The 26217-nt window shown below is 58.6% G+C and overlaps 1 protein-coding gene across 4 annotated transcripts; it reads left to right on the forward strand.

Moving 5' to 3' along the window:
* Nucleotides 1-1745: 1745 nt before the first annotated feature.
* On the forward strand, nt 1746-22824 carry MYO1C (myosin IC). 4 transcript variants are annotated; one of them, XM_004483766.5, is made up of 32 exons: nt 1746-2076; nt 9091-9246; nt 9365-9480; nt 10011-10209; nt 10286-10366; nt 11535-11714; nt 11794-11892; nt 12039-12152; nt 12236-12307; nt 12715-12834; nt 12951-13033; nt 13304-13409; nt 13522-13602; nt 13894-13985; nt 15205-15299; nt 15379-15425; nt 15554-15634; nt 17175-17280; nt 17369-17486; nt 18027-18140; nt 18212-18288; nt 18655-18723; nt 18821-18905; nt 19009-19168; nt 19434-19517; nt 20182-20275; nt 20369-20424; nt 20556-20691; nt 20770-20840; nt 20930-21027; nt 21130-21229; nt 21580-22824. In XM_004483766.5, exons 1-32 carry the CDS (start codon nt 2002-2004, stop codon nt 21604-21606), a joined length of 3192 nt encoding a protein of 1063 aa, XP_004483823.1. In that variant the 5' UTR covers nt 1746-2001; the 3' UTR covers nt 21607-22824. The 4 variants fall into 4 exon arrangements, with proteins under 4 accessions (XP_004483823.1, XP_004483826.1, XP_058139080.1 ...); XM_004483769.5 differs by lacking the exon at nt 1746-2076 and adding an exon at nt 2774-2936; XM_058283097.2 differs by lacking the exon at nt 1746-2076 and adding an exon at nt 6397-6576.
* Nucleotides 22825-26217: the final 3393 nt, after the last annotated feature.

Below are 26217 nucleotides of genomic sequence, written 5' to 3' on the forward strand. Positions count from 1 at the left end.
ATATTACCCAGATGGGAATGAGATGAGACCCTGGGGTGGTGGCCCCCAGGTCCCAGGCCCCGTTGGTGCCTGCCACCTTTCCTGTTGGATGCTCATTTCACTCTGCTAAGATTATGTTTCTAGGAACTAAGAGTTCTCAGGAAAAAGGAGTTTACTGTGCTCTCACCTTCTACTCACTCACACCCTAGTCTGGAGCCTTGTTCCTGGGCTAAGTTTGACTATCTTTTCTCCCTGCCTCACTTCTCAGGTTCTCCTCCGCTGAGTTCTCCCCCTTGGTAACCTCCATCCCTGTCCCCAATGTGCACACACCTGAATCAGGGCCCTGAACTCTGCCCGCCCACCCCCACCCCCACCCCCACAGCCCCCACACACGCTGATCCACCGCATGCACAGTTGCCACAGGTACAGATGGGGAACCAAAGGCTCAAAAAGAAGGTGTGACTCCAGAGTTAAAGTCAGCTGTGGTGCCATGGCTGGAGCAAAAGCCCAGTAATGGCGTTCCCTGGGTTCAAATCTCCATTGATAGGCACAAATAATTCTTAGCTGTTTGTAAAATACAAATATTGTGAGAACAATTTTTGTGAAAACCAACATACCTCCCCTTTGTAAACTTTCAAAGGATTCCATCCTCATCAGAAGCCCCGGGCTGCTCCTGCTTGTGGAGCACGCCTCCCCTTCCTGTCTCCTCACACATCTCTACCCCTGCCTCCGGTTAGAAGGCCCCCCTTGCCCTGGGAGGGGTGATCCCAGCAGTGATTGAGAGGCGGGAAGGGGAAGGAGGAGTGCTCTCCCTCCTTTTGGCCCCCCTCAGGATATGGCAGCTCTGGGCCCAGCCCTGACCACTGGGTGGAAACAGGAAATATGTGAGACTTGGTGTGTGCTGGGTCTGTGCCTGGCTCCGAGGCTGATAAGGGCCATTGTGTGGCTGCCGGGGATGAACCTGCCCTGGATAGATGAGCTTCCCGGAGGAAGGAAGGAAGCTTTGACTGACTTTCCTGGGCGGGGGGGGGGGGGGGGGGGGGGGGGGGGGGGGGGAGTTGTGGGGAGGGAAAGGAAGGGTGCCTGAAGGAAGGTGCCTGCCTGAGGGGCTGCCGAGGCCCACTGGGCTCCAGCCCCTCCCATGCCAGTCTCTGGAAAGGTCACTTTCCGCCATCCACTTCCTCCTCCTCACTTCCTATAAGGAATGGCTGGAGACCTGAGGGCTCAGTCCCAGGCCAGGAAAGTGTCAGTTGTGATTTAGCAACAATAAAGACAAAAACAGGAACATTAGAGGTGGGGGACATCTGGGGGTGCAATTTTAAGGCATGAACAGGACTAGATGTTGCCCACTTTCAGGGTACCCAGGCAACAACCTCCCAAGCAAGCCTACAAGTCTCCAGAAGGAAGTCAGAAAGGAGAGGTGGAGAGTGCCCTCACAGCACCCTCCTGCCTCCCAACCACGCCCCTCTGTCCCATTCGGCCTGCCCTGAGCACCCTGGCCTTTCAAATTCAAGGGGCTCACCTGCTACTGTGGGAGGCAGGCAAGTTTGGGGGGGAAATGCAGGAGGGGCAGGGGTCCCCTTGACTTCCTGGTTTGGGAGTGGTCACTCTGATCTCCGGGGGACACCATGGGGGGAGGGGGGAAGTCATGAAGCTGTTGGAGGAAAGACCTCCTACCCTTTGACCTGGAGCCCAGGGTCCCCTACGGGTGGCTGTCTCAGCTCCTCAGATTACCTGGGATAACAGGCATTTCCTCCATCCCTCAGGCCCTCCCCTTCCTGCCCTAAGCTGCCGGGTCAAGGGCCTCCCAATCAGACCTGGGCTGCACCAGCTGTGTCCTGAGGAGCTGGACCAGCCACATCCCCTGGGACTGGAGTTGAAGCCAAACCAAGTGGCCATCCCGGCGTGAGACCATAGATTCCTGCCTTGGGGAGCGGCCAGATCCAGCGCACGGGGCGGGCGGGCGGGCAGCCTTCGCTCAGAGGCCCCAGTGCTCAGCAAGCTGGCTCACTGCAGGACGCGATGGAGCTGCAAGTGGAGCTCATACCCACCGGGGAGATCATCCGCGTGGTTCATACCCACAGGCCCTGCAAGCTTGTAAGCTGGGTGCTCTGGGCTGGGAGGAAGGGTGGGAGGGTCTCCCTCGACCCTGCAGCCCCCTCTCAAACAAACCCAGAAAGAGGCGAGAGTGAGAAGAGACCCTGCAGCTTGGTGGGCAGGAACAGGCTGGACAGAAAGGGTAAGTGGAAGGAAGGATTAAGGATTTAGGGTCATATGAGCAGGGTTTTTCAAAGCGGAGATCTGCATTTGAATCCCTTCTCCCAACTCCCTGAACCTCAGAGAGGGCAAGGCTATGAAATGGGCATAGCAACACCCAAGTGACAGGTCTGCCCTGAGGTCAAAGGACTAATGCATGCAAAGCTCCAGGCGCATTAATATAGGCTCAGTTACTGCCTGTTTCCTTACGGCGCCGAACTGGGACCTGCGCGGCTCAGAGCGGTGGTGTGGGCAGGGGTGAGTGTATGTGAACGGATATTGGGGTTAGAAATGATGAAGAACTACCCTCGCCTGGCACACAGGGAGAGTCTGGTTTGCTCTGGGACACAAAGGGGCCCTGGGATCAAACACCCGCCCACCCAGCGCTGCAGCGAGTAGGCCGGGTTGCCGGCCGGGGTAGGGTGCGTGTGAGTGAGGGAGGGAGAGGGAGTGACTCCTGGGCGCGGGTTGCGGAGTGTGCAGCCCCAAGCCCCCGCCGACGCGGGCCGGGGCCAGCCGGGGCGGGGCCGGAGAATGCGCGCGCGCGCGCGGCCGGGTCTGGGCCCTGCCCGGGATGACGACAGGCGGCGGCCCGGCCCCTGGCGGGCCCTGGGCGGGGAGAGCGTGCCCGGGCCGCGGACTCCCGAACCGACCACGCCGCCCAGCCCGGCCCCCGCCCGCGCGTCCGAATAGCCAAGCCGGTGGGTATGCGGGGCACGGGCGAGGGGCGGGCAGGGGCCGCGTGGCGCCGGGCCTCCACTGGCGGGCGGGCTGGGGGAAAGGGCAGGCGACCCGGTGCCAAGCCCGCCTGGCGCTACCGTCCGGGGCGGGGGTCGCCGGCTGGGGATCGCTGCGGGCTAGGGGTCGGCTGGGCCCGGCCCGCGCAGGGTACCAAGAATGGGTGGCGCCGGGACTCAGCCTGGTGGGGACTTAGTTTACTAGTCGGTAACGTGGGGGCGGGGAAAAGCCATTTGGGGTGCGGAACCCAGGCACTGTGCACACCCTCCGGGCCCCTGGGCAGCCCGGCTCTGCCTGTGGGTTCCGGAGAAGTCGCCCGAGCCCCGCCCCTTCCCGTTCCCCGCCCCCGGGGCCGCGCCGCGCCAGTTCCCCCTGCACGCCGCGGCGCGCGGGAGTGTGGAGGGTGCGGGGCTCAGAGGGCAAGGCGGAAAGAATGGCTGGCCCGCAGCCTTACTCAGCTCCCGGTGCGCTCGGCCTCCGGCTCACTTTCCCCAGCTCTGTGATTCATTCATTCATCCAGGCATCCGGGAGCGGTTATTGAACCTCCATTGTATGCTCGGCTCCGTGTATGCCCCCTGTGGGGCAGTCTCCTGGGACAGACTGACAAGGAAACAGGCGATTAGGGTGTGATGCGATAAGGAGAGGGCTGTGTGTCGGGGGCAGTTAGGAGGGGCTTCTGGAGGAGGTGATACCTGAGTCGAATCTCCAAGGATGATTAAGAGTCAGCCAGGTGGGGAGGAGGAAGGTGTGTGGGGCCGAGGAAGCTTAGGGAAGCTTAGAGAGCCACGTGTGCTGGTGGCAGGGGCAAAAGCCGCTGCTGCTGGCTGTGTGTGTGTGGAGGGGGTAACTGGAGAAGGCCACCCGTTCTATCACACAGAGACACGGGACCGGTCTGAATAAATCCAAGACCACCAGTGAGAGGCTACTTGAGTCAATATGCAAGGGCATGACAAGAAGCAGTTGGTGGGAAAGTCCTTATCATGGCCTGGCACTTGGAGGGTGCCCTAGAAACCTTCCCTATGTTAGCACTAAATGTTCACTAATCAGATTTGCATTTTTAAATATCACTTGCTTATGGGAAAATGGATTGGAGGGATTCAAAGGAGGCAGGAAGGCCAGTTAGGAAGCTGCTGCCAGGGTACTGGAGAGGACCAGTGCTGGAAGAGCAGGGATGCGGCTTTAGCTTGTGCGAGGAGTGGAGGGAGGAGAGGTCTTCCGTGCCAGGCGGGGATGACTAGCAGAGGGGCCGCGGACAAAAAATGACATCCAGCAAAGATGGGTTGGGGGCAAAGTGCCCTGTTTAGTTTTGCTGGATGTACAGACAGAGGTGCCTGGCAGGCAAGAGGCCTGTCAGTTAGCATGGACAGCCCTCGGTTGGGCTCCTGTGTCCATCAGGGCAGTCTCCTAAGTCCCCACCTTCTCCCCAATCACAACAGTTTTCTTTATTTTTTTAAAGCGGTTCAAGGGATCAAACCTGGGACCTCAGGCACTCAACCACTGAGCTACATCTGTTCCCCAATGAGAGTTGGTTTTTTCGTTTGTTTATATTTTGTTTTTAGGCGGGTACCAGGGATCTTGTACATGGGACAGGCGCTCGATCACTCGAGCTACGTCCGCTCCCCGACACAACAGTGTTCTTGAGCCTGGGTCCATCTGTGGTGGGACAGCCTGGGCCCCAACCGAAGATTAGGTTGATTAACAAAAGTTGAGCACCTGCTCCCTGCCCTGGGGGTGGGTGAGGCTGGGGTTGCTTTTCCCTGCCTCTGGAGGCTGCCTCCCGAGGGGATCTGTTTATAGCAGCTGTCTGGAGTTCCTCAGAAGACTTCACACTGCGTGGCCCCCACTGGGGAGACCCAGAGGGCAGCCCAGGCCCGGCCCACACTAGGTAAAGGACCTGGATGGCCCAGGTCCACTGGGCCTCCCCCATCCCTGCGGTTCTGGAAAACACCTCCCCAGGCCGCCTTGGGAAGGAGACCCGGGGTCACAGCCCTACCCCGGCCTGCAGCCACTCTGTAGACCAGGGGCTCTTAACCAGGGGTCCGCAAGCTTGAATTGAAATTGAAAACGTTATTCTTGTGGGGACGTGTTGGTGCAGGTGTGATGTATTTATTAGATAATACCCAGTATACAGTGGCCTTAGTAAGGGGTCCGTGGTTTTCACCTGGCTGGCAAAGGGGCCCATGGAACCAAAAAGGTTAAGAAGCCCTGCTCTAGACCCAGGGCCAAGCCCTGTGGGGGGCCTAAAGGCGGGGTTCACTCCCTGTCTGCTACCACCTAGGATTGCCTGTCAACAGAGCCACACCCCACATGACAGAGACCTCTGCTGGGGCCTGCAGGCCCAGGGTCACGGAGGACGGTCAGAGCCTGGCAGGAGAGTCGTGTAATGCCGCTCGGAAAGACTGCGGAGTCAGGGGAGGACGCTGCCCAGAGCCAGCCTTTCTCAGGGCGGCCCAGCAGGAATAGCAAGTGTTCGGGTGCCCGGGTTGCGATCCCACTCCTTTTACTAGCTCTGAGATCTGAGACTCATCACTTCACCTTCCCAGCTTCAGAGTCCCGGTCCTGGAAGGAGGATAATACCTGAGACCTCGTGACCTGGCTGGGGGCACTGAAGGGATGACCGGGGAAGGCGCTTAGAACGCCGGAAGCGCCAGGCGTGGCACCCTCGCCCCTTTTCGCCCCAGTCGCTGGGCGGGCGGGTGGGGGAGGCCAGGGAGGCGGGGCGGGGCGGAGCGCAGGGGGCCGAGACGCGGGTTGGGGCCGCCCTCCAGGCCCGCCCCTGCCGGCGACGCCCCCTCCTTCCGCTGCTGGGCGGTGGCTGCGGGGGCGCCCGCGGGCATCCCGGGAATGCGGCGGCGCGGCTCCAAGAGCGGGCGGGGGTCGGGCCGACCCCTCCACGCGCGGATTCCCCTCATTCCAGCCGCTGGACGCCGAGGCGGCCGCGAAGCCCCGCCTGCGCGCCGCCCGCTGCTCCCGACCCCCTACCGCAGGGGGAGGACCGGGAGCCGTGCTTATTGTTGGGGGACTGTCTCGGCGCCCTTGCCCCCAGTCTTCTAAGGGACGCTCTACCGCCGTGTCAGCTGGAGGCTAGATCCCCTCCCTGGCCCTTTTGGGTTTTAAACCTGGGGGGCGTCGCGGAGGGCGGACCCTCACGTCCCCAGCCCGCCTCTGCCCGCGCCGTTTACCGCCTCCTCCAGCCCTCCCATCGCGCCCACCCAGCTCCCCTGCCCCCTCCAGGGGCCATCTCCCAGCTGGCGCTCCCCCCGCCGGGGCTCCCCGGGCCGCGGCTCCGGCCGGGCTGTTGTTTTCCGAGGTAGCGAGCGGGCCCCTAGAGGCTGCTGCCCGCACCTGCCGCAGCCGCGCCCCTCCCCCGGGAGCCGGGGTGCGAGGTGGGGCCGGCTGGGGCTTTGCCTCCCCTCACGGCCATTTTCTCCCTGGGACAGGCCGGCGTCTGCCGCTCTGCGCGTCGGGCTCTTTCTGTGGCGGGTGGGGGCCAGTGCTGCCCAGGGCCGTAGGCAGTTCAGGGCTCTTTGTGACTGGCGGACGCGCCTGAGCTGAGAAGCGCGGCCCGTGGGGCCCGGCGCGGAGTCGGCGTACCCCAAGCAGGTGTGCAGTGAACGTCAGGTGGAGAGAAGAAGGGGCGGCAAGTGGTGTTATTGAGGGTCCCGTCTGGGCGGGGCTTTTAGCGTTCTGCCTCAGACTTCCCCGTCTCCCTTTTAGGAAGGTCATTGGCGTGGTTTTAAGGTTGAAGAAACAGGCCCGGAGAAGTTAAGGACTTGCTCGAAGGCCTACTCTGAGACGAAAAAGCCAACTTAGTTTCCCAAGCACCAGAGGGGGACTGGTGTCTCCTGGGCCCCAGGGAGGGGTGAGGAGGCTGGGGGGGGGGGGTAGGGGGGAAGCCCCTTCCGGAGGATGGAGAGAGATGAGGGGCCCCTGGGGGCACAGGCCTGAGTTGGGGTGTCCCGGATAGGAGAGAGGCGTAGTGGCTCCAACTCTGGAGGCTGGACGCGGATTTCCCAGATGCCGCCAACCGCGCGGCGGGGGCGACCTGTGCTTCGCGCGCTTCCAGCTGACGCGAGGACCTCAAGGGATTTTTTTCGGGGCTTAAGGACGTGGGGCCCGCCCCCCCCCAGTGTGTCTGGGGGGCGGGGAACAAGTGTCCCGCGCGGAGGCTCCGCCCGCCCAGGCGCCGCCGGCCGGCCGTATTTGGACATTTCGTTCTATTTTTAACTTTTCCCGGGACTCGGGGTTGGCTTGAAGGGGGGAGGGAAATCCTGCTTCCCTCGAGACCCACGGGCCTCAGCCCTCGACCGCGCCTGGCCCGGCTGCGTGGTGTAGACACAGGCCCGGAAGTGAGTTCCGGGTCGGTGTGGACGCGGTCTGCGCCTGGCCCGGCTGCGTGGTGTAGACACAGGCCCGGAAGTGAGTTCCGGGCCCCACCCTGGAACCAACGACGTCCCTCCTGGAAAACCTGAGTCAGGCGGAGCCCCCGCCGGGACCGAGAGCCGCGCCCCTCTCCCGCCCGCCCCCGCCGCCCCCGCCGCCCCCGCCCGGGACCCCAGGTCCCCTTAGTCCCTGCGCCCCACACCAGTTCGAGAGGGACCCCGGAGTCCGAGCCCCGACCGAGGCGGGGGAGGCCGGGCAGTCGGGTGCCCATGGGTCTGCGGCGGGGCGGTGCGGGGGGCGGTGCGGGGGGCGGGCCGGCCCCTCCCTCGCTGACGCAGCCGCCGCCACCGCCGAGCCCCGGGCGGGGAGCGCGGGCAGCGGAGCGGGGCGCCAGGCCGCCGGGGCAGGATGCGCTACCGGGCGTCGGTGAGCGGGGATGGCGGGCGGGGCGGGGGTCCGGGGCGTCCCGCTCTGCCCTGCGGCGTCGGCTCGGTCCGCCGGGAAGCGGGCGCAAGCCTAGGAATTTTGGGTGGAAACCCGTCCCGGAAAGTTGTTGGGGGAGGAGGCCGAGACGGGTGGCGCGGTGGGGCGCTCGGACCCGGGATCGGGCGAGCTGCTCTCAGGGACAGCTAGGGGCACCGAGACCCCGCGTCCTCAGGGTACGGGGGCGGGGGCTGTGGCCAGATTTGGTAACAACTTGGGGCGGGACTGGAGGGGGGATGGTGACGAGAAGCCTGGGCGGTGCAGGCCCCCGGCCCGAGGTGCGCCCCTGCGCTGGGTCGTCTGTGGCCCGAGGAGACCGAGGTGGCGTCGTGGAGATCTCTGCCCACCACCACCACCCACCTTGCTCTCCTCTGACCCTTGACATTCCTTGTCGTGTCCTCAGTTTCCCAGAGCCCCCCAGACCCTCTTAGAAGGGGAATCTGAGCGCTGAGGGTGTGGGGTGTGAGGTGTGGGCCTAGCTGAGCCTGCCCCCCCTCTACTTCTTCTGGGCTTTCCAGGGTGAAACCCCCACCCCCTTGAGACGGCTAGTTCTCTCAGTGGAGGAATGTCTGGGGAGGGGAGGGAGTGGCGCCAGCGAAGGGAAGGAGGACCACCCCCTCTGGGAGTGGGTATTGAACCCAGCTGGGGTGGGAGGCCCTCTGGGAGAACCCCTCTCCAGTACTCTGGGGGTGGCTTCTTTGGCCCCTGGACACTGTCCCCTAAATATTTTGGTGGGAGGTAGGAGGTGGAGAGGGCCCCACCCTGCCTGCAGAATTCACTGTGAGACATTTGTCCTCCAAAGCACCTGTCACATGCAGCGCGGAGCTAAGAGACCTGAGGTCACCTGGTCTAACTCCCTCCTCTTCAAGGTGGGGGGACTTGCCCGAGGTTACAGAGCATTCTTTCCACTATTCCGAAGCGTGCCTTCTCACGGATCCCTTTCCCCCCACAAAACTAGCACCTTGCTCCCATGACCTCTGGGTCGCGTGTGCTCTGGGTGTCCTGTGTCCAGGTCCCATGTGCCCATATGGCGTCTCTTCTTTGTGCCTCGTGTTCTCAATGTTCCTTGTACCTGGCTTCCTGGGACCCAGGCCCCATTTACCCAGCATGATCTGTGATGTGGTAGTCTCACTGTCCCAGGTCCGGGCCCCCTGGTTTCCCTCTCCGTCACACAGGCTGTGGTGGAAAGGCAGAAGTGGCCTTGCCTTCCCTGGCTGGCCCTGAGCCTCTCCGGTGGCCCATCCCCTGTAGGCCCTGGGCAGTGACGGCGTGCGGGTGACCATGGAGAGTGCGCTGACCGCCCGTGACCGGGTGGGGGTGCAGGATTTTGTGCTGCTGGAGAACTTCACCAGCGAGGCTGCTTTCATCGAGAACCTGCGGCGGCGCTTCCGCGAGAACCTCATTTACGTGAGACTCAAGGACAGATGGGTGGCAGTGCTGGGGAGCACAGATGCAGGACTGAGGGGGGAGGGAGGCACCAGGGACCTCTGAGAGAAACCTTTGACCCTCCTCCTCAACCCCTCAGACCTACATTGGCCCTGTCCTGGTCTCTGTCAACCCCTACCGGGACCTGCAGATCTACAGCCGTCAGCACATGGAGCGGTATCGTGGTGTCAGCTTCTATGAAGTACCACCCCACCTGTGAGTTACCCCCAACCACCACCCTAGAGTCACCCTAGGCAACCCTCACTCTAAAATGGTTTCTGACCTCCCCCTTGGTATGAACTACATCTCTAAGGAATCCCACAATCCCTTTCCCTGGAGTGATCCTGACCCCCACCTGAGATGACTCTCAACTCCACCCAGGAGAGATCCCCCCAGCCCCCACCCTAACTCACCCATGACTTATTCCCAGCCTTATGGACTCTTTGACCCCCTCCCACCAATGAGGACCCTGCAGTCCTACCTGTGAGTGACCCCAACCTCCACCAGAGTGCCTCTAACACCCCCTCAGTCATCCACCTCAAAGTGCGCCCTTTGCCTCAACTGCCCGGGATCCTCCGTGAGCCACACCCTCCACCCCCATCCTCGAGGGTCCACCCAACTCACACCCACAAGTGGTCTCCAACTGGATAGGAGCAGCCTGCCGCTTCCTACCTGAGGGGGCCTCTTACCCCCTGCAGCCACTTGGGACCCATCCCCTGACCTCCCTGACAAGCCTCTGTCCCCAGGTTTGCAGTGGCTGACACTGTGTACCGGGCACTGCGCACGGAACGCCAGGACCAGGCTGTGATGATCTCGGGGGAGAGCGGGGCAGGCAAGACAGAGGCCACCAAGCGGCTGCTGCAGTTCTATGCTGAGACCTGTCCAGCCCCTGAACGGGGTGGTGCTGTGCGTGACCGGCTGCTGCAGAGCAACCCAGTGCTGGAGGTGAGGGGACAGGAGCCTCCGGGGAGGTGGGGGAGGGAAGGGGGAGTGCCAGCCCTCATACTGCCGCCCACCCTAGGCCTTTGGAAATGCCAGGACTCTCCGGAATGATAACTCCAGCCGGTTTGGGAAGTACATGGATGTGCAGTTTGACTTTAAGGTACTTGTGGGTGTGCTGGAGGAGGGAGGAAAAGAGTTCCCATCCACTGGCTGCTCACCAGCCAGGTCTTTTGCTCCAACAGATATTTATTGAGCACCTACTGTGTGCTAGGCATTGTTCCAGATGCTGGGGTGGTGCAGTAAAACAGACAGACAAAAATCCCTGTCTCTGAGAGAGGTAGACAGTAAGCAGGAAAATAATAAGCTAGGGGACAAGTTTCATGAGGAAAGATAAAATGAGGCCAGGGGACCGGGAATGTCTGAGGGGTGGGGAGGTTACAATTTTAAATAAGATGGATAGGGTAGACCAGCATGCTATGCAGATACCTGAGGGCAAAAATTCCAGGCAGAGGGAATAGCCAGTGCAAAGGTCCTGTGGAGGGAGGTGCTTGGTGTGTTCAGGGGACAGCAAGGAGGCCTCCATAGGTGGAGAAGAAAGCCAGGGGCTGAGAATTAAGAGCTTTGATTTTTTTTTTTTTTTTCATCCTGAGTGGAAGGTGGGCCATTGGAGGGTTTTTAATAGAACTTGCCATGATCTGTCCTGTTAAAAGGACCATCGTGGCTGCTGTGCAGAGTAGAGACCATAGAGGACCGGGTGGGAAGCAGGGAAACTAGATAGGAGGCTGCTAGACTACTCTTTAAGTGATAGGTGACGGTGGCTCGATTCTTGTGGCAGGGAGAGGGTGAGCAGTGGTTAGATTCTGGATATATTTTGAGGGTTAAGCCAGAAGGAATTGCTATCTGATTGGTGGTGGGGTTGAGGAAAAAGAGGCTTCCAGGATGCCTACCAGCTTGTCGGCCTGAAGGACCGGAGGGTGGAATTGCCTTTGGTAGAGACAGAACACTAGGAGTGGCTCGGTTGAGGAGGGGAAGGCCAGGAATTCAATTTTAGGCATTCAGAGTTTGAGCTGCCCCTCCGGCATTCAGGTGGAGTTGCCAAGTAGGCTGTGAGTCCATGACAGCCCTTTGAGTTGGGGTCGAATGTCCCCATTTCTTAGATGAAGAAACAGAGGCGAGAAAGGGGCGACTTGCCTTAGCCAACACAGCTACTGGCAGAGCTGGAATTAGAGCCCAAGTTTGGCTGATTCCACAGCACAGAAGTTCAGGGAGAGGAGGAGATGGGCTCTAGGCATGAGTGCCCCTGACCACTCCCTGTGCCCTGCCCACAGGGCGCCCCAGTGGGTGGCCACATCCTCAGCTACCTCCTGGAGAAGTCCCGAGTGGTGCACCAGAATCATGGGGAGAGGAACTTCCACATCTTCTACCAGCTGCTGGAGGGGGGTGAGGAGGAGACACTGCGCAGGCTCGGCTTGGAACGGAACCCCCAGAGCTACCTGTACCTGGTGAAGGTGAGTGGCTGGCAGGCAGGACAGGTGCCACCCAGGGGCACGGCGCCAGGGCTGCCACCCAGCTGTGCCCTTCCCCCAGGGCCAGTGCGCCAAAGTCTCCTCCATCAATGACAAGAGCGACTGGAAGGTCGTCAGGAAGGCTCTGACGGTCATCGACTTCACCGAGGATGAAGTGGAGGTAAGGCCTGTGTCCAGGACCCTCCTTCCTCCTGTCACACCCCCAGAATCATCTCCCACTTTCAGAACCCCCTGCCACTTCTCCCAGGCGCTCTCCCTCTGCCCATCCACTGTTCACCCTCGCGTGGCTCCCTGCCCCTTCCCCAGGACCTGCTGAGCATCGTGGCCAGCGTCCTGCATCTGGGCAACATCCACTTCGCTGCAGATGAGGAGAGCAATGCCCAGGTCACCACCGAGAACCAGCTCAAGTATCTGACCAGGGTGAGCAGGGTGGCAGGGGGTGAGGGGAGGGGCAGCTGGGGCAAGGGAGCACCCTCAACGTGCCCGCCCACCACCCTTGGCAGCTCCTTGGCGTGGAAGGCTCAATGCTGCGGGAAGCCCTGACCCACAGGAAGATCATCGCCAAGGGAGAAGAGGTGAGCCTGAGCCTTCACCTCCGTGTGGAGGATAGGGGGAGAGAAGCACAGGGGTTCCAGGCAGCTGCCCTCTCCGTGGGCTGCCTAGCTGGTCCTCTCGGCAGTGCTGGAGTGACACAAGGCAGGAGGTGTCTGTAAGCTCAGAGACGCTGTGAGCCGGCCAGGGTCGCACAGGAAGTGGGTGACAGGCGAACCAAGACTCCCACCGCTGGGAATCAGGCCTCTTGTCCCCAGACCGTTGCCCTCTGGGGTGGCTCCTGGGCAGCCCTGACCGCCCTCCCCCTCCAGCCCCTAAGCTCGCCAGGAGTAGGGTGGGCTGGGAGGCCATAGTTTCTTGGTCTGCTGCCTGAGCCTGCTGGGGAGGGGGCCCAGGGCATACACCTGCCTGTCTCGCCCTCCCTCTGCAGCTCCTGAGCCCGCTGAACCTGGAGCAGGCCGCATACGCTCGAGACGCTCTTGCCAAGGCTGTTTACAGTCGCACTTTCACCTGGCTGGTCGGGAAGATCAACAGGTCACTGGCCTCCAAGGTGAGGGTTCAGCCTATGCTGTCTGCAAGGCCAGGAGGGAGGTAGCGCAGGGAGGCCTGGGGCAGCAGCGTGGCAGATGTCGGGACCCATACTCTCCGTTGACTGCTCGGCCCTAGGATGCTGAGAGCCCCAGCTGGCGGAGCACGACTGTCCTCGGGCTCCTGGACATTTATGGCTTCGAGGTGTTTCAGCACAACAGGTCAGTGCCAACCTGTCTGCTGCCAGCCCCTATCTCCCGCTGCTTCTCTTTCCTCCTGGGCAGCCCACCACCTTCTCCTGGGGCCCTCTCTTAGCCCCTCTCCTCTTTCCCCTGTCATTCCTGCCTGGTGCCTCCCACCCTCCACCCCCAGCCACGCTGGGTCCTGCTCTGCTTGGGGCCTTTGCTGCTTGGGGGCTTGTCCACCCTTCCCCCGGCTCCTGGCCCTGTGTCCCCCTTGAGCTGCTGCGGCTGCTTCTACTTCCCCCACAGCTTTGAGCAATTCTGCATCAATTACTGCAACGAAAAGCTGCAGCAGCTCTTCATTGAGCTCACCCTCAAGTCGGAGCAGGAGGAATACGAGGCAGAAGGCATCGCGGTGAGTGTGAGCTGGGGGTGCTTGTGGACCCCTGGAGGTCCAGGCATCGGGGTCTCAAGGGGAGAGGGTGCTGGCACCCCATGATGGTGCCTTCTTTCTCTTTACGCCTCAGTGGGAGCCTGTCCAGTACTTCAACAACAAGATCATCTGTGACCTGGTGGAGGAGAAGTTCAAGGGCATCATCTCCATTCTGGTGCGTCCTCTATCCTCCAAGGCTTCGTGTGGGGGCTGGGTGGGAGGACGTCACCCCTTCGCCTTGCTCTCAAGGCTTTTCCACAGGGTGCCAGGATTGGGGCCTGAGCAGGGCCAGGGCAGGGCTGTGTGGAGGGGAGTGAGGTGTTGGCCCACCCTGAAAGTTCCTCTGGGGAGCTCCCTGGGGTCTGCCCCGGTTCCCGGGGTCTGCCTCCCTGCACTGCGCCCCGGCATCTCCTGTGCTCTCCAGCCCCTTCCCCAGTACATCGCTCACCCTGTCCCACACCCCCAGGATGAGGAGTGTCTGCGCCCCGGGGAGGCCACAGACCTGACTTTCCTGGAGAAGCTGGAGGACACAGTCAAGCACCATCCGCACTTCCTGACGTGAGCGGGATGCCAGGGCTGCGGGGGGCAAGGGCTCCCTCGGCGCAAAGCCTGTGGAAGGCTGGGTATTCCCAGCCCCGGCCAGAAGTCAGGAGACCCCAGAGCCCGTCAGAAATGGCTACAGAATCTTAAACCACAAGCGCCAAGGAGATAACAGGGAGGTGCCCTATTAGGAACGGTTGCACAAAGCTGCAGCTCACCCTGGTTCCACAAAGAAAGAAGCTTGCAGTGGCACGCTTCCTCCTTATGCTTTTTTGAGAAGGCAACTTGCTAAGATTTTTTTAGCTTCCTTATTTGGAAATTGCTTTTTATTTGAGGAATTCCCTAAAGTGGGCAGGGGTAGAAACAGAAACAAGCTCCTCCAGCCCAGCTCTACCCTGTGGGTTTTGTGTGCATCGTGTCGTCTGACCTACGGCAACCCTTTAAGGAGGTGTTTTGGGGAATTTCTCCATTTTACTGAGGCTCAAAGAGGTGAAATCACTTGCCCAAGATTATCACGTATCTAGCACATTACAGAGTTGGGAAAAGGTTTTTTTTGTTTTTTCCCAAATATATTAAAAACTTGTTTCTGATTATAAAAATGATATTGCTTGTTAGAGGAAAGTTGGAATGTGTGCAAATGTCATTTGTAATCCTGTCGCCCCAAGGTCATCACTGTTAACAATTTGAGGCATTTCCTTCCTGCCTTTTTCTATATGTTTTTTTTTTCATAGTTGAGAACTTATTGTGTATAAGCCTCAGGATAATGTTATATCCTGAGTATTTTCCTGTATTGTCAAACGTAAAAATTTCCTCAAAACACTTCCTTCCGCGGCTGCACGGTCCTCTAGCCCACAGATGCGCCACCATTCCTACCCAGCCTTCGGGGCCCCTGGCCAGCCTCCAGGTTCCAACTGGGATAACAAGGCTGCCACAAACACCCTTGTGCCTTAAGTCTCTGCCTCTATCTCTGATTAGTCCGTTGGAATCGTTCTTAAAAGTAGAATATGGGCTAAAGAGTCTAAATATGCTAAAGATTTAAGTAATCTCCTGGGGGCAGAGTCCACTCTTAAAATGTCCTGGGCAGCTCTCATCCTTCTGAGCAAAGTCACGTGACAGCTGGAGCCGTAGCCCTTCACCCAGTGTGCCTGCCATTTGGAGACCCGGGTCCCCGTCCTAGTGAGCAGGAGGGGACGGCTCGGGCCAGCAATCTGTAGCGTCCTCTCCCTGCCACCCCCAGGCACAAGCTGGCCGACCAGCGTACTAGGAAATCTCTGGGCCGTGGCGAGTTCCGCCTTCTGCACTATGCCGGGGAGGTGACCTACAGTGTGGCCGGTAAGGATCCTGGGGCGGGGTCCCCACAGAGGGCAGGGCAGGGGTCCCTCCTCACCGCACGTCTCCTCTCCTCTCCCAGGGTTCCTGGATAAGAACAACGATCTTCTCTTCCGGAACCTCAAGGAGGTGAGGACACAGGGTGGGACTTGTGGCTTGGGTGGGGGCATCGCACAGGTGTGTTGGCACCTCTGCCCTGGGAGTCTGTCCTGCCTGCCTCTGGGCTCCCCGCCTGATGCCCTGCTCTGCCCTCTTAGACCATGTGCAGCTCGGAGAGTCCCCTTATGAGCCAGTGCTTCGACCGGAGTGAGCTCAGTGACAAGAAGCGGCCAGAGACGGTGCGGAGGCTGTGGAAGCAGAGGAGGCGTGTGTGTGTGTGCACGCCTGTGTGTGTGCGCGCACGGGTGGGGGCTTGCCTGAGCCTGGGCGTTGGGCGGTGCGTGTGAGGAGTAGGCCGTAGGAGGCTACCCGTGGGGGCATCTGTGCCTGCCTGCCTGCACCTGGGGTGCACCTGTCTCTGTGAGTGTGTGTGTGTACATCTGTCTCTGTTTGGGCACCTGTGCATGTATACCTGACCATGGGCCCTCGTTTGCACATCTTTCTCTGTGTGCTCGTGTGTATATGTGTGTCTGTGCGGGCATTTATGTGTGTACATCCATTTCTGATGGCATCTGTCTCTGAGATGCTTGTGTGCATCCGCCTACTCAGCAGATGTTTGGAGCAGGCATTTCATGGTGCTTAGGATCTATAAAGGAATAGGTGCCCTCACAGAAATATGAACAGCAACTACCTGAGGGACAAGGGGTCAGGGAAGGCTACTTGCTGGTTGGGTGGGCACTGCAGGTAGCAGGAGGGGCCAAAACAGACACAGAGAGTCCAGGAAAGAGAGGGCCTGGGAAAGGAGGCTGTGGCCAGGGGAGCCAGATGCCGGGGGAGCTCCAGTATGCTGAGGGCTGAGGTGCAGCCCTTGAGCTTGGCAAGATGAAGGCCCAGGTGGCCTGGTAAGAAGGACATTAGTCGTGAGGTAGAAGCCAGAGTGCCACGGGCTGAGACACGTTTGGGAGGGAGGTCACGGGGTCAGCCTGCTGAGACTCCCACCCTGAAGACCCACTGCCTGCTGGCCTCTGTTAGCATCTCCCCACTGACGCCACCTGTATACCCACTCCTGTCCAGGCCTCTCCAGTGAGCCACAGATTCGTGTGACCAGTTACCTCCCTCGAATGGCCCCCAGGCGCCCCACACATCACTGTCTGTTACCAGCCTCCTCTTTCCATGTCCTTAACTCAGGATGGGAGTCACCCTCTACCTGGTGCCCCAGGCCGGAAAGCTCCCAGCCTCTTCCCTCTCCCAGGTCTCCCTCATCCAAGCCACTACTGGATCTTGCCAGTTTCTGTCAAGATCTTTCCCCTCATCCCCTTCTCTACAACCACTGCTCCAGTTCAGTCCTTTGTAATTGCTCACCTAAGCCAACCAGCTCCACCTTGTCTCCTGGCTTCCCATCTACCCAACCTCCACATAAGTGATGTCATGATATTCCAAAGTGCAGATCTGGTCCTGCCATGCCCTCACTCCAAATTCCTCAGTGCCTCCCTATTTCCCTCAGGATGAAATCTAGTTTCCCTAGGAATGGAGGTAGTGGGGAGTTCTGAGCAGGACTTTTAGGTAGAGGAGTGAGATTCCTAAGCTGAGGTCTCTAGCCCAGGCAGAGATAGGGAGCAGAGCTTGCCCCTTTATTTGGAGGGATGGTTGGTGCGAGACAGGAAGGGCCTAAGCATGAGGTGGGTCATTGTGGGAACTGGTGCAGCTTTGCCCCAGGGAGGGGCCCCTGCGGGGGTCAGTGCAGCCCAGCCTACTTTCCATTCCCCCTTGGCTCTCCAGGTTGCCACCCAGTTCAAGATGAGCCTCCTGCAGCTGGTGGAGATCCTGAAGTCTAAGGAGCCTGCCTACATCCGCTGCATCAAGCCCAATGATGCCAAACAGCCCGGTAGGCCCCCGCCCCCATGGTGGTGTCGAGGTGTCGAGCCATTTTTCACCAGGAGGCCGCTGACCGCCTCATTACCCCTCTTCCACAGGCCGCTTTGACGAAGTGTTGATTAGGCACCAGGTGAAGTACCTGGGGCTGATGGAGAACCTGCGCGTGCGCAGAGCCGGTTTTGCCTATCGTCGCAAATATGAGGCTTTCCTGCAGAGGTGGGCGGGGCCCGGCTCACATCGCCGTGGGGGGTGGGAGGGTAGGGTGAGCGCCAGAGCCCATGGCGAGCTCAGGGATTCTCGGCCGGCCCCATAGGAGGCTCAGAGCTGCTGTGGGACTCCCGCCAGGAAGCCTTGCATGCTGCATAGCTAAGGTCAAGCTTGGGAGAGAGACCCCGGGCCCGCCTAGGTCCTGCCCTCTCGGAGCCCTGGTTGAGTGCGCGTGAGACATGCGGCCACATGCCAGTCCCCGGAGGCAGAAGGCAGCGAGCCTGTCAGGAGTTCAGTTTCCAAGGAGCCCAGAGCGGCTGGAGACAGGGGCTGGGGAGTCACTGAGGGTGTGAATTCCAGCCCAGCCACTTTCTAGCCTTAGGCACGTTAGCCAACCTCAGTTTCCTCATCTTTAAGATGCTTTCTGTGAGTTGTGAACAAGTCAGTGCAAGCCCCTAGCAGGTGCTCAGCAAAGCTGGTTTGGCCTCCAGAGACGGGCGCTGGCTGGGGCAGGCGCTGGGATGCATTCCTGCTCCTCCCTGTCCCCAGGTACAAGTCGCTGTGCCCGGAGACGTGGCCCACATGGTCAGGGCAGCCCCAGGATGGGGTGGCAGTGCTGGTCAGGCATCTCGGCTACAAGCCGGAGGAGTACAAGATGGGCCGGTGAGTGACGCCTGCCGGGGCTGGGGGGTGAGGGGGAGGCAACCAGGGGCTGATCACTGCTGTCCTCCCAGGACCAAGATCTTTATCCGCTTCCCCAAGACCCTGTTTGCCACAGAGGATGCCCTGGAGGTCCGGCGGCAGAGCCTGGGTGAGAACCAGCCCCATCCTTCCTGTCCCATTGGGGTCCATTCTGGGGTGCAGGGGAGGGGTCACGGCATTTGGATTCCTTCTCCAGAAAGTCCACCTGGCCCAGATCCAGTTCACCTTCCTCCATCCTGTCTCCAGCCCCAGCGTCCACCCTCTGTCCTGACTGCTAGATGCATACTCTGAGCATGTTCCCACGTTTGTTTGCTCGTTCTTGCTCTCTCGTGTACTCTGTCTGAACTTTTTTACCCTCTTGCTCACTAGCTCATTCAGCCAGCCCCCCTTCACGGCGCTCCTTCAGCTCCGCCGTGCCAGGCTCCCCTCTGGTTGCCCTGAGCTCTGGCCCATTCACTTTCTTTCCTCACCACAGCCACGAAGATCCAGGCTGCCTGGAGGGGCTTTCATTGCCGGCAGAAATTCCTCCGGGTGAAGCGATCAGGTGTGGGGTCCAGGGGTCTTCAGGAGGGGTGGGGTTCAGGGCTAGAGCAGGCGGTTGTGGTGAGGGGCTGGAGGTCAGACAGCTGTGGTCTCCGCAGCCATCTGCATCCAGTCGTGGTGGCGTGGAACACTGGGCCGGAGGAAGGCGGCTAAGAGGAAGTGGGCGGCAGAGACGATCCGGAGGTGAGCACTGGGGCTCCGTGACGGGGTGCAGAGCAGGGTGTGTGTGTGTGGGGGGTCTGTTGCCAGGGTTCTCACTCCCAACCCTGTCGCGCCCTCCCTGCAGGCTCATCCACGGCTTTATCCTGCGCCACGCACCCCGTTGTCCCGAGAACACCTTCTTTCTGGACCACGTGCGCACCACTTTTTTGCTCAACCTGCGGCGGCAATTACCCCGAAATGTCCTGGACACCTCCTGGCCCACGCCCCCTCCTGCCCTGCGTGAGGTCTGTGGACCCTCCCTGATGAATTAGGGACCAGCAGAAGGGCCCTGATGGTCATGTGGCCATGGGAAGCAGTCAGGGAGGGTTCCCTGAGGGGGGACGGGAGCAGGGCCGTGAAGAACAAGTTCTTTCAAGAGAAACGATTCAGGAATGGAGCAGTTCTAGAGCTGGAGGAGCACAGTTTCGGCAAAGGCCTGGCGTAGGGAGATGACTGATGTCCTCAGAGGGGAGGGAGCCAGGTTGACGGGGGCTCTGATCTCTTCCCTAGGCCTCGGAGCTTCTGCGAGAGCTGTGCATGAAGAACATGGTGTGGAAATACTGCCGGAGTATCAGCCCTGAGTGGAAGCAGCAGGTTGGGAGAGCGAGGAGGCAGAGGTGCACTAGGCAGTGGGACTGAGTATCACACGAGGCGTGCTGGCCTGGGAAAGCACGTTCCCCGATTCACCATGCAACCTCAAATGGACCCAGCCCCTTTGTGGCCCAATGTACGAAGCAGAGGCTGGAATAGATTTTGGGGTGTCAAGCAGGATTCCTCTTGGGGGCCAACTCCACTTGATTGGTAGGGGCTGCCCTAAAGCTGCATGTTCATTCTGAGGGCAGCATGCTGTAGTCAGTGGGTAACATCTGCCATGGTCGCAGAGACAGACGGCGGTGGCTGACATGCCTTGTATTTGCCAACCCAGTGTTGGATGATGCTAAAGGACCCACCCAGCTCAGAGTTCATATAGTTAAGAGCAATCAGCTAGCTGCAAGAGCCCAGGCCAGAGCTGACTGTTGGGGCTCCAGGGCCTGATAGGGTATGGAGTTCTGGAACCCACAGAGCTGTCATGATGCCCCTGGGGAGCTGTGTCTTGGTTGGTTGGGACTGAGGGTGGGAAGAGGGACTGATGGAGTGCTGGTGGCAGGGCTCAGCCTCCTGGTGCTGGGACCAGAGAGGGAGGGAGCATGTCTTGTTCCTGAGGCTGGGCTTTGAGGGTCCCCACCTCCTCTGCTCCCCACCCCACGTGTCTCTTCAGCTGCAGCAAAAGGCCGTGGCTAGTGAGATCTTCAAGGGCAAGAAGGATAATTACCCCCAGAGTGTCCCCAGGCTCTTCATCAGCACTCGGCTCGGTGAGCCCCTGACTTTTCAGCGCTTAAACCCTCCACCATCCTCTCAGCCCCACTCTTGCCCTCTAACTTCCCGCTCCCCCGCCTGGGTTGCAGGTGCAGATGAGATCAGCCCCAAAGTGCTGCAGACCCTGGGCTCTGAGCCCATCCAGGTGAGACCAGCCTGCCGCCCTTAGTCCAGCACCATTTTGCCCAAAGGCTGAGGATAAGGAAGTTATCCCTCCCTGTGGGCTGCCCATGGGAGGAGCACCCCGCCCTGCCCCTCACCCTGTCCTCTCCCCAGTATGCAGTGCCTGTAGTGAAATACGACCGCAAGGGCTACAAGCCTCGTTCCCGGCAGCTGCTGCTGACGCCCAGTGCCGTGGTCATCGTGGAGGACGCCAAAGTTAAGCAGAGGATCGATTACACCAACTTGACTGGTGAGCCAGAGTCCAGGGCTGCAGAGGGAGGGCTCCAGCTCTGACCTCTGCTCCCTGACCCCTGCCCTCCCCACTCAGGGATCTCTGTCAGCAGCCTGAGTGACAGCCTCTTTGTGCTTCATGTGCAGCGTGAGGACAATAAACAGAAGGTGCTGGTTTGGGTACTGGGAGGCAGGGTAGGGGTGGGGTCCTCTAGCACGGGCAGGGCCTGACCCTTCCACCCCTCTGGGCACCCCAGGGGGATGTGGTGCTGCAGAGCGACCACGTGATTGAGACACTGACCAAGACAGCCCTCAGCGCCGACCGCGTGAACAACATCAATATCAACCAGGGCAGGTGAGAGAGGAGGGGCGGGGGGGGTTGTGTGCACACAGGGACAGGCCAGGCCCTGGGAGCTCTGTCTCCGTGGGGAAGTCTCATGGTCTCCCTTCCCTCCAGCATCACGTTTGCAGGGGGCCCCGGAAGGGATGGCATTATTGACTTCACCCCCGGCTCGGAGCTGCTCATCACCAAGGCCAAGAACGGGCACCTGGCTGTGGTGAGTGGGGCCTGGTGGGCCACACCTACAGCCCCAGGTCTAGGCTGGCACCTCCAGGGCCGAGGCTCCCTTGGCAGAGCCTGGGTACCTCGCCCATGCGTTTCAATCAGGAGGGCAACACCCCCTTCCCCCTGCCCACCCGTGAGGGTCATGAAGATGGCAGCGTGGGTCAGTAGGAAGATCCAGGTGCTGGGGGTGCTGGTAGGATCAGAGTCCCAGGACTGAGGCCATCGGTGTCCAGCCCCAGCCATCCACTGTGTGTACCTGACCCGTGGGTACAAGTCCCGGAGCACCTTCAGTCTGCTTCCTGCTCACCATTTGGGCTTCTTTCTCCCTCCGCCCCTACGTAGGTGGCCCCACGGCTGAATTCTCGGTGATGAAGGCACCCACTGGAGCCCCTTCCACCCCCTCAACGCTTTGCTTAACCCTCCTCCCCTTCCCAGTTACCAAAGACTCGCACTTCCAGACAGGGACCCAGGGACACCTCAAAGCCCACCTGCAAACTCCTGCCCTCTGCTTAGCCCTTTCTTGAGGGAGAGTGGGGGCCAGGGAGCTAACCCCAGGAGTGGGCCAGGCCGGGCCACAGCAATAGGAAAGCCGGGGCCAGAGCAAGCCATGCCTGCCCCACCGCTGATGCCAAATAGTTGAGAGAAGGGAACTTTTGCTGGGGTTTTCTCTGAGATTTTTTGATGCTTTATAGAAAACTTTTTTTTTTTTAAGTCATTTTCCTACCCCAAGACACGCTGGATGTGTTTTCCCTGACTCCGGCAGGGCAGGGAATATAGCTGGGATATTGGGCAGTTTGGGTTCTGGGCCCCTCTTCCCTGCCCAGGCCACCCTCCTCGTTCCCTTGGCACTTGGTCCATCTTTCTATCTGCCTGCCTGTCCACCTGGACCTTTGCAGCTCATTCTGACCTCCCCTTGGGTGTTGAGATCACTCTTGCCTGTCCCCTACTGCCTTAAGAAGTCCCTTTTAATATCTTCTTCCCAGATGGGGGGCGGGGAGGAGTAGGTGGGTCTAGAGTGGGGAAAGGAGTCTAGACTATAGAATTTGGAAGACTCTGAGAGATCATCTAGTCCAGCCCCTGGTGTTATAAAGCAGGAGACTGGCCCAAAGAGAGGAAGGACTTGCCCAAGGTCATACAGAAGGTTCGGGCAAAGCTGGGATTGCAGCCCTGCCCTCAGCACACCTCACTGCCTCTCCCAGGGACAGGGAGCCCCATAGCACATGGGTGATATCTTAAGTGTGCCTCTGGCTCCTTGACCAGCAATCACCCTGGGGGTGCTGCTAGGTGGGAAGAGCACTTTTGCCTGAGTACCATGCCTTAGGGTGACACACACCCTGCCCATGAACCTCGGCCCCAGTTCAGGGGTGTAGGGCCTTTACTGGCCTCAGACCCCCCTCACTGGCCTGGGAGCCCACGGAAGGGGCTGGCCTTGGGAGGAGCTGCAGGGGCATCACCTCTTTCTGCTGCTTCCGCCTAGAGGGCCTGGGGGCTGCCCTGCCACCTTTGTGCCCTGCTGGGGGTTTCAGCCCACTGCTGACATTTCTGCAATCCAGAGAAACACTAAATAAAGCAATACGTGTTTGCCAATATTGTCTCCATGTGAATGTTGGGAAAGAGAGAGGGCTCCTAGAAGGCAACCGGGGGCCTCATGTTGCAGTTTTGCCTTGTCCCTGGAACAGGGCTCCCTGGTGGGGGGTGAGGAGGGCTGACCAGTAGCTGTACGAGGGGCTTCACTCTACTGTCTCCTGTTCCTGAAGGCTGCTCAGCCTGGCCCACTGTCGTGGGCAGCGGGGAAAAAATGCTTCAGAATGGTCCCTTCCCACGTGCTCCTCAGCTAGGCAGACAGGACTGGTGGAGAGAAACACAGCTAGCATGGACAGTGCAGGGCCCAAGGTCAGGGTGAGGGGTTGCAAACCTCTCATAAAGAAGATGGTATTGGAGGTAGGTCTCGAAGGATAATCGCCTAGTTCAGATTCTCTTGCAAATGACAAACCCAGTCCAACCTGGTTTGGGCACAACAGGACATTTATTAGTATTAGCAACATAGCAGCTCTGGAGTCAAGCTGCTTCCAGGTATTTGGTATTATAGGAATGTGCTGGAAACTGTCCCTTAGCTCAGCTGTCTTCTGTGGTGGCGTCATTCTCAGGCAGGTCCTTCCCTTATGGTGAGATGGCAGCAACGTCACCAGCAGCTCCATGTTTTCATTAGCTATAGAGACAAGAAGAAAACATTTTTCCCAATTATTCCAGCCAAAGTCTCAGAGCTGATTCTCAGTGGCCCAACTTGGATCAGGTGACCCTGCCCTGATTTAATCATTGTAGTTAGGGAGAAAGGCATGTTCTGACTGGCCAGGCTTGGGTCACATGTCCCCCACCCCCAGGTAAAAGCTCAAATCGCACACCCAAGCACAAGGACCAAGAGTGAGAGCAGATGCGTTCCCTAATGAAAGTTCCAGTCTTATCCCCAGAAGAAAAGGGAATGAGAGCAGCAACAGCGGGTTTATCAGCAGGGGGCTAAGAGGTTTCCTGGTGAGGGAGGTGCCTTGCAGCAGAAGGAATGGTGTGTGCAGGGTTTAGAGGCAAGAAAAGGTTGGGGCCAGGCTACCTGCCCCAGGAGGTTCGATTCATCGCCTAGGGCAAAAATCCCCAGTGACTGAGGTTCTGTGCAGCATAGGACTATCAGCAGCTTGACTGACACAATCCTGTAACTACTACTGTATTTTGACAGCTCCACCAAGAGTTATTTTACTCCGAAAAGTGAAAGCACCACAATAAAACTTATCAGTAGTAACACTGGCTGCAAGAAGCTGATAGATAAGATTGAGTTAGGTTCAATTACCAGCTTTATAACTGCAACTACACTCCTTTCTCAAGCAAATTGGAATGTGTTTTGAGTGATGTCACAGTAACTCAAATGTCAGCAGTGGACACTCTGTCCAGAATGGCTTGTGCCGCAGCTCCTTTCCTGAAGGAAGTCCAATGCCCTCTGGGAGATACATACAAATTCTAGGAAGCTCATTTTGGCTCTGGGTAACAGCCTCCACTGGACTCTCCATTCATTCATTCATCCAATATTTATTAAATGCCTACTATACCTCAGGCCCTCTGCTAGGCACTTGGGATACAGTAGGAACAAAATAAGACAAAATTCCTTGCGTTCATGGAGCTTATATTCCAGAGGGGAAGAGATATAATACATAAAATAAGTAAAATACAAAATATATTAGAAAGGGATAAGCCCTGGGAAAATAAAGCAGAGAAGGGGAAGAGGGAGTATTAGGTGTGCAGTCTGCAGTGTTAAAAGGACTGGCCAGGGAGGGTCTCGCTGCCAAGGGGGCCGTGTTGATAACTTGGGCAAGAGTGTTCCCGACAGGGAACTGCAAGTGTCAAGAAGAAGCACGGGGGCTTGGTCCCCACCCCCCACCCCAAAAGCCATGGGAGTGAGCAGTACATTCTTAAGACTGAGGCAGTGATCAGAGGTTTACATCACAGCAAAGCAATCAAGTCAAAGGTGAGCAGTTTCTAGCCAAGTTCTCAAAAGTCCTGCAGCCATGTGGCCACGGGGAACATTTTGATGACTTTGCTGGGAAGTCTCAGCCTCCTGCCTGTGCTCCAGTGCTCCTGATTTTCCCAAGATGCTCCTCAGAATCCCCTCACTTCTCCCTAGACCTTCCTCCTAGTGTTTGCCTCCAGACCCTGCCTTTGCACATTTTGAGACTGGCCCTTGTCTCTTCAAAACTAAGGGCGGCCCACTGCAGGGCTGGGCCATTTCTCTTTTTCATAGCCCAGAACCTGCAGCAGACACTTGGGAATTTCCCTATTTCCTTTCATGGGTGAGAACAGGGCAGTTTATTTTCTCATCAACACAAATTGTGCCTATACACACCCACCTTCTCTCTATCTCACACACACACACACACACTTTGGCATGTGATAAAATGTCAGTTTTCCCTTTAAATAGCAATTTTTGTCATCTTGATGCAAATAAACTTGTTTTTGCTTCTTTATTTCATTAAGGGGAAATGAGTATAAGTCGCTGCACTCCAGTTGGTCCCATTTACACAGTGCCCTGGAGTTGTATAGTGCTCACAACCTGCATGTCTGTAGCAGGCATCTCTGGTCACTTTATTTATTTTTCTTCTTTATTTTCTTTTAAATGTTACATTAAAAAAATATGAGGTCCCCATATACCCCCAACCCACTCGCCCCACCCCTCCCACATCAACCACCTCTTCCATCATTGCGGCACATCCACTGCACCCGGTGAATACATTCTGGAGCACTGCTGCACCACATGGACAGTGGTACACACTGTCATCCACACTCTCCTCCAGTCCACCCAGTGGGCCACGGCAGGACATACAACGTCCAGTATCAGTCCCTGCAGCACCATCTAGGACAACTGCAAATCCTGAAAATGCCCCCACACCATATCTCTTCTTTCGTCTCCCTACCATCAGCAGCCACCGTGGCCATCTGGTCACTGTAGAGGACACAGTAGGCAGGCAGGCAGGTTGTTGCCCTCTGCTTTTCACCTTTCACGTCTGTTTCTCTTGCAGGCACCTGTCCACCTGCCCCATCCTATCCCACAAAGAGATGTTCCTAAACAAGGAGGTTCCTTTCTTTGTAGGGCAACTCTCAGGCTTATCAGGGGGCAAAAGGCAGTATCATAACTGCAAATCCTTATGCAGGAAGGGGAAGGAAGGAGGAGGAGAAGAGAAAAGGGGGAGAGAGCAGGATGGGTTTGTTTACTTCTGGAATTAATTACTGTTTTTTTTTTTCCCCAAAGCCACTCCTGTTTCTACATTGCTCCCCTCTGAATTTGTAGATTTTCTGTGCTGCCAGGAAGGACCCACTTGAGTGGTTGCTTGGGGCTGTGGTTGTCTCTTCTTGTTAATCCCCTTACTTGTTTTCCAGCTCAGTTATGGTTTTTATTCATTTTCTTTTCTTTTCTTCTTCATATATATATATATGTTATTT

The sequence above is a fragment of the Dasypus novemcinctus genome, chromosome 21 (assembly GCF_030445035.2).
Source record: "Dasypus novemcinctus isolate mDasNov1 chromosome 21, mDasNov1.1.hap2, whole genome shotgun sequence".
Classification (NCBI taxonomy): Eukaryota; Metazoa; Chordata; class Mammalia; order Cingulata; family Dasypodidae; genus Dasypus; species Dasypus novemcinctus.

Excerpts from the sequence above, each read along its gene's own strand:
- MYO1C (XM_004483766.5), top strand. The coding sequence starts at position 2,002 with ATGGAGCTGCAAGTGGAGCTCATACCCACCGGGGAGATCATCCGCGTG. Across the intron at positions 18,906-19,008 it reads GCGGCAGAGACGATCCGGAG|GCTCATCCACGGCTTTATCC; the intron begins GTGAGCACTGGG and ends CCCTCCCTGCAG. Across the intron at positions 21,230-21,579 it reads AGAACGGGCACCTGGCTGTG|GTGGCCCCACGGCTGAATTC; the intron begins GTGAGTGGGGCC and ends GCCCCTACGTAG.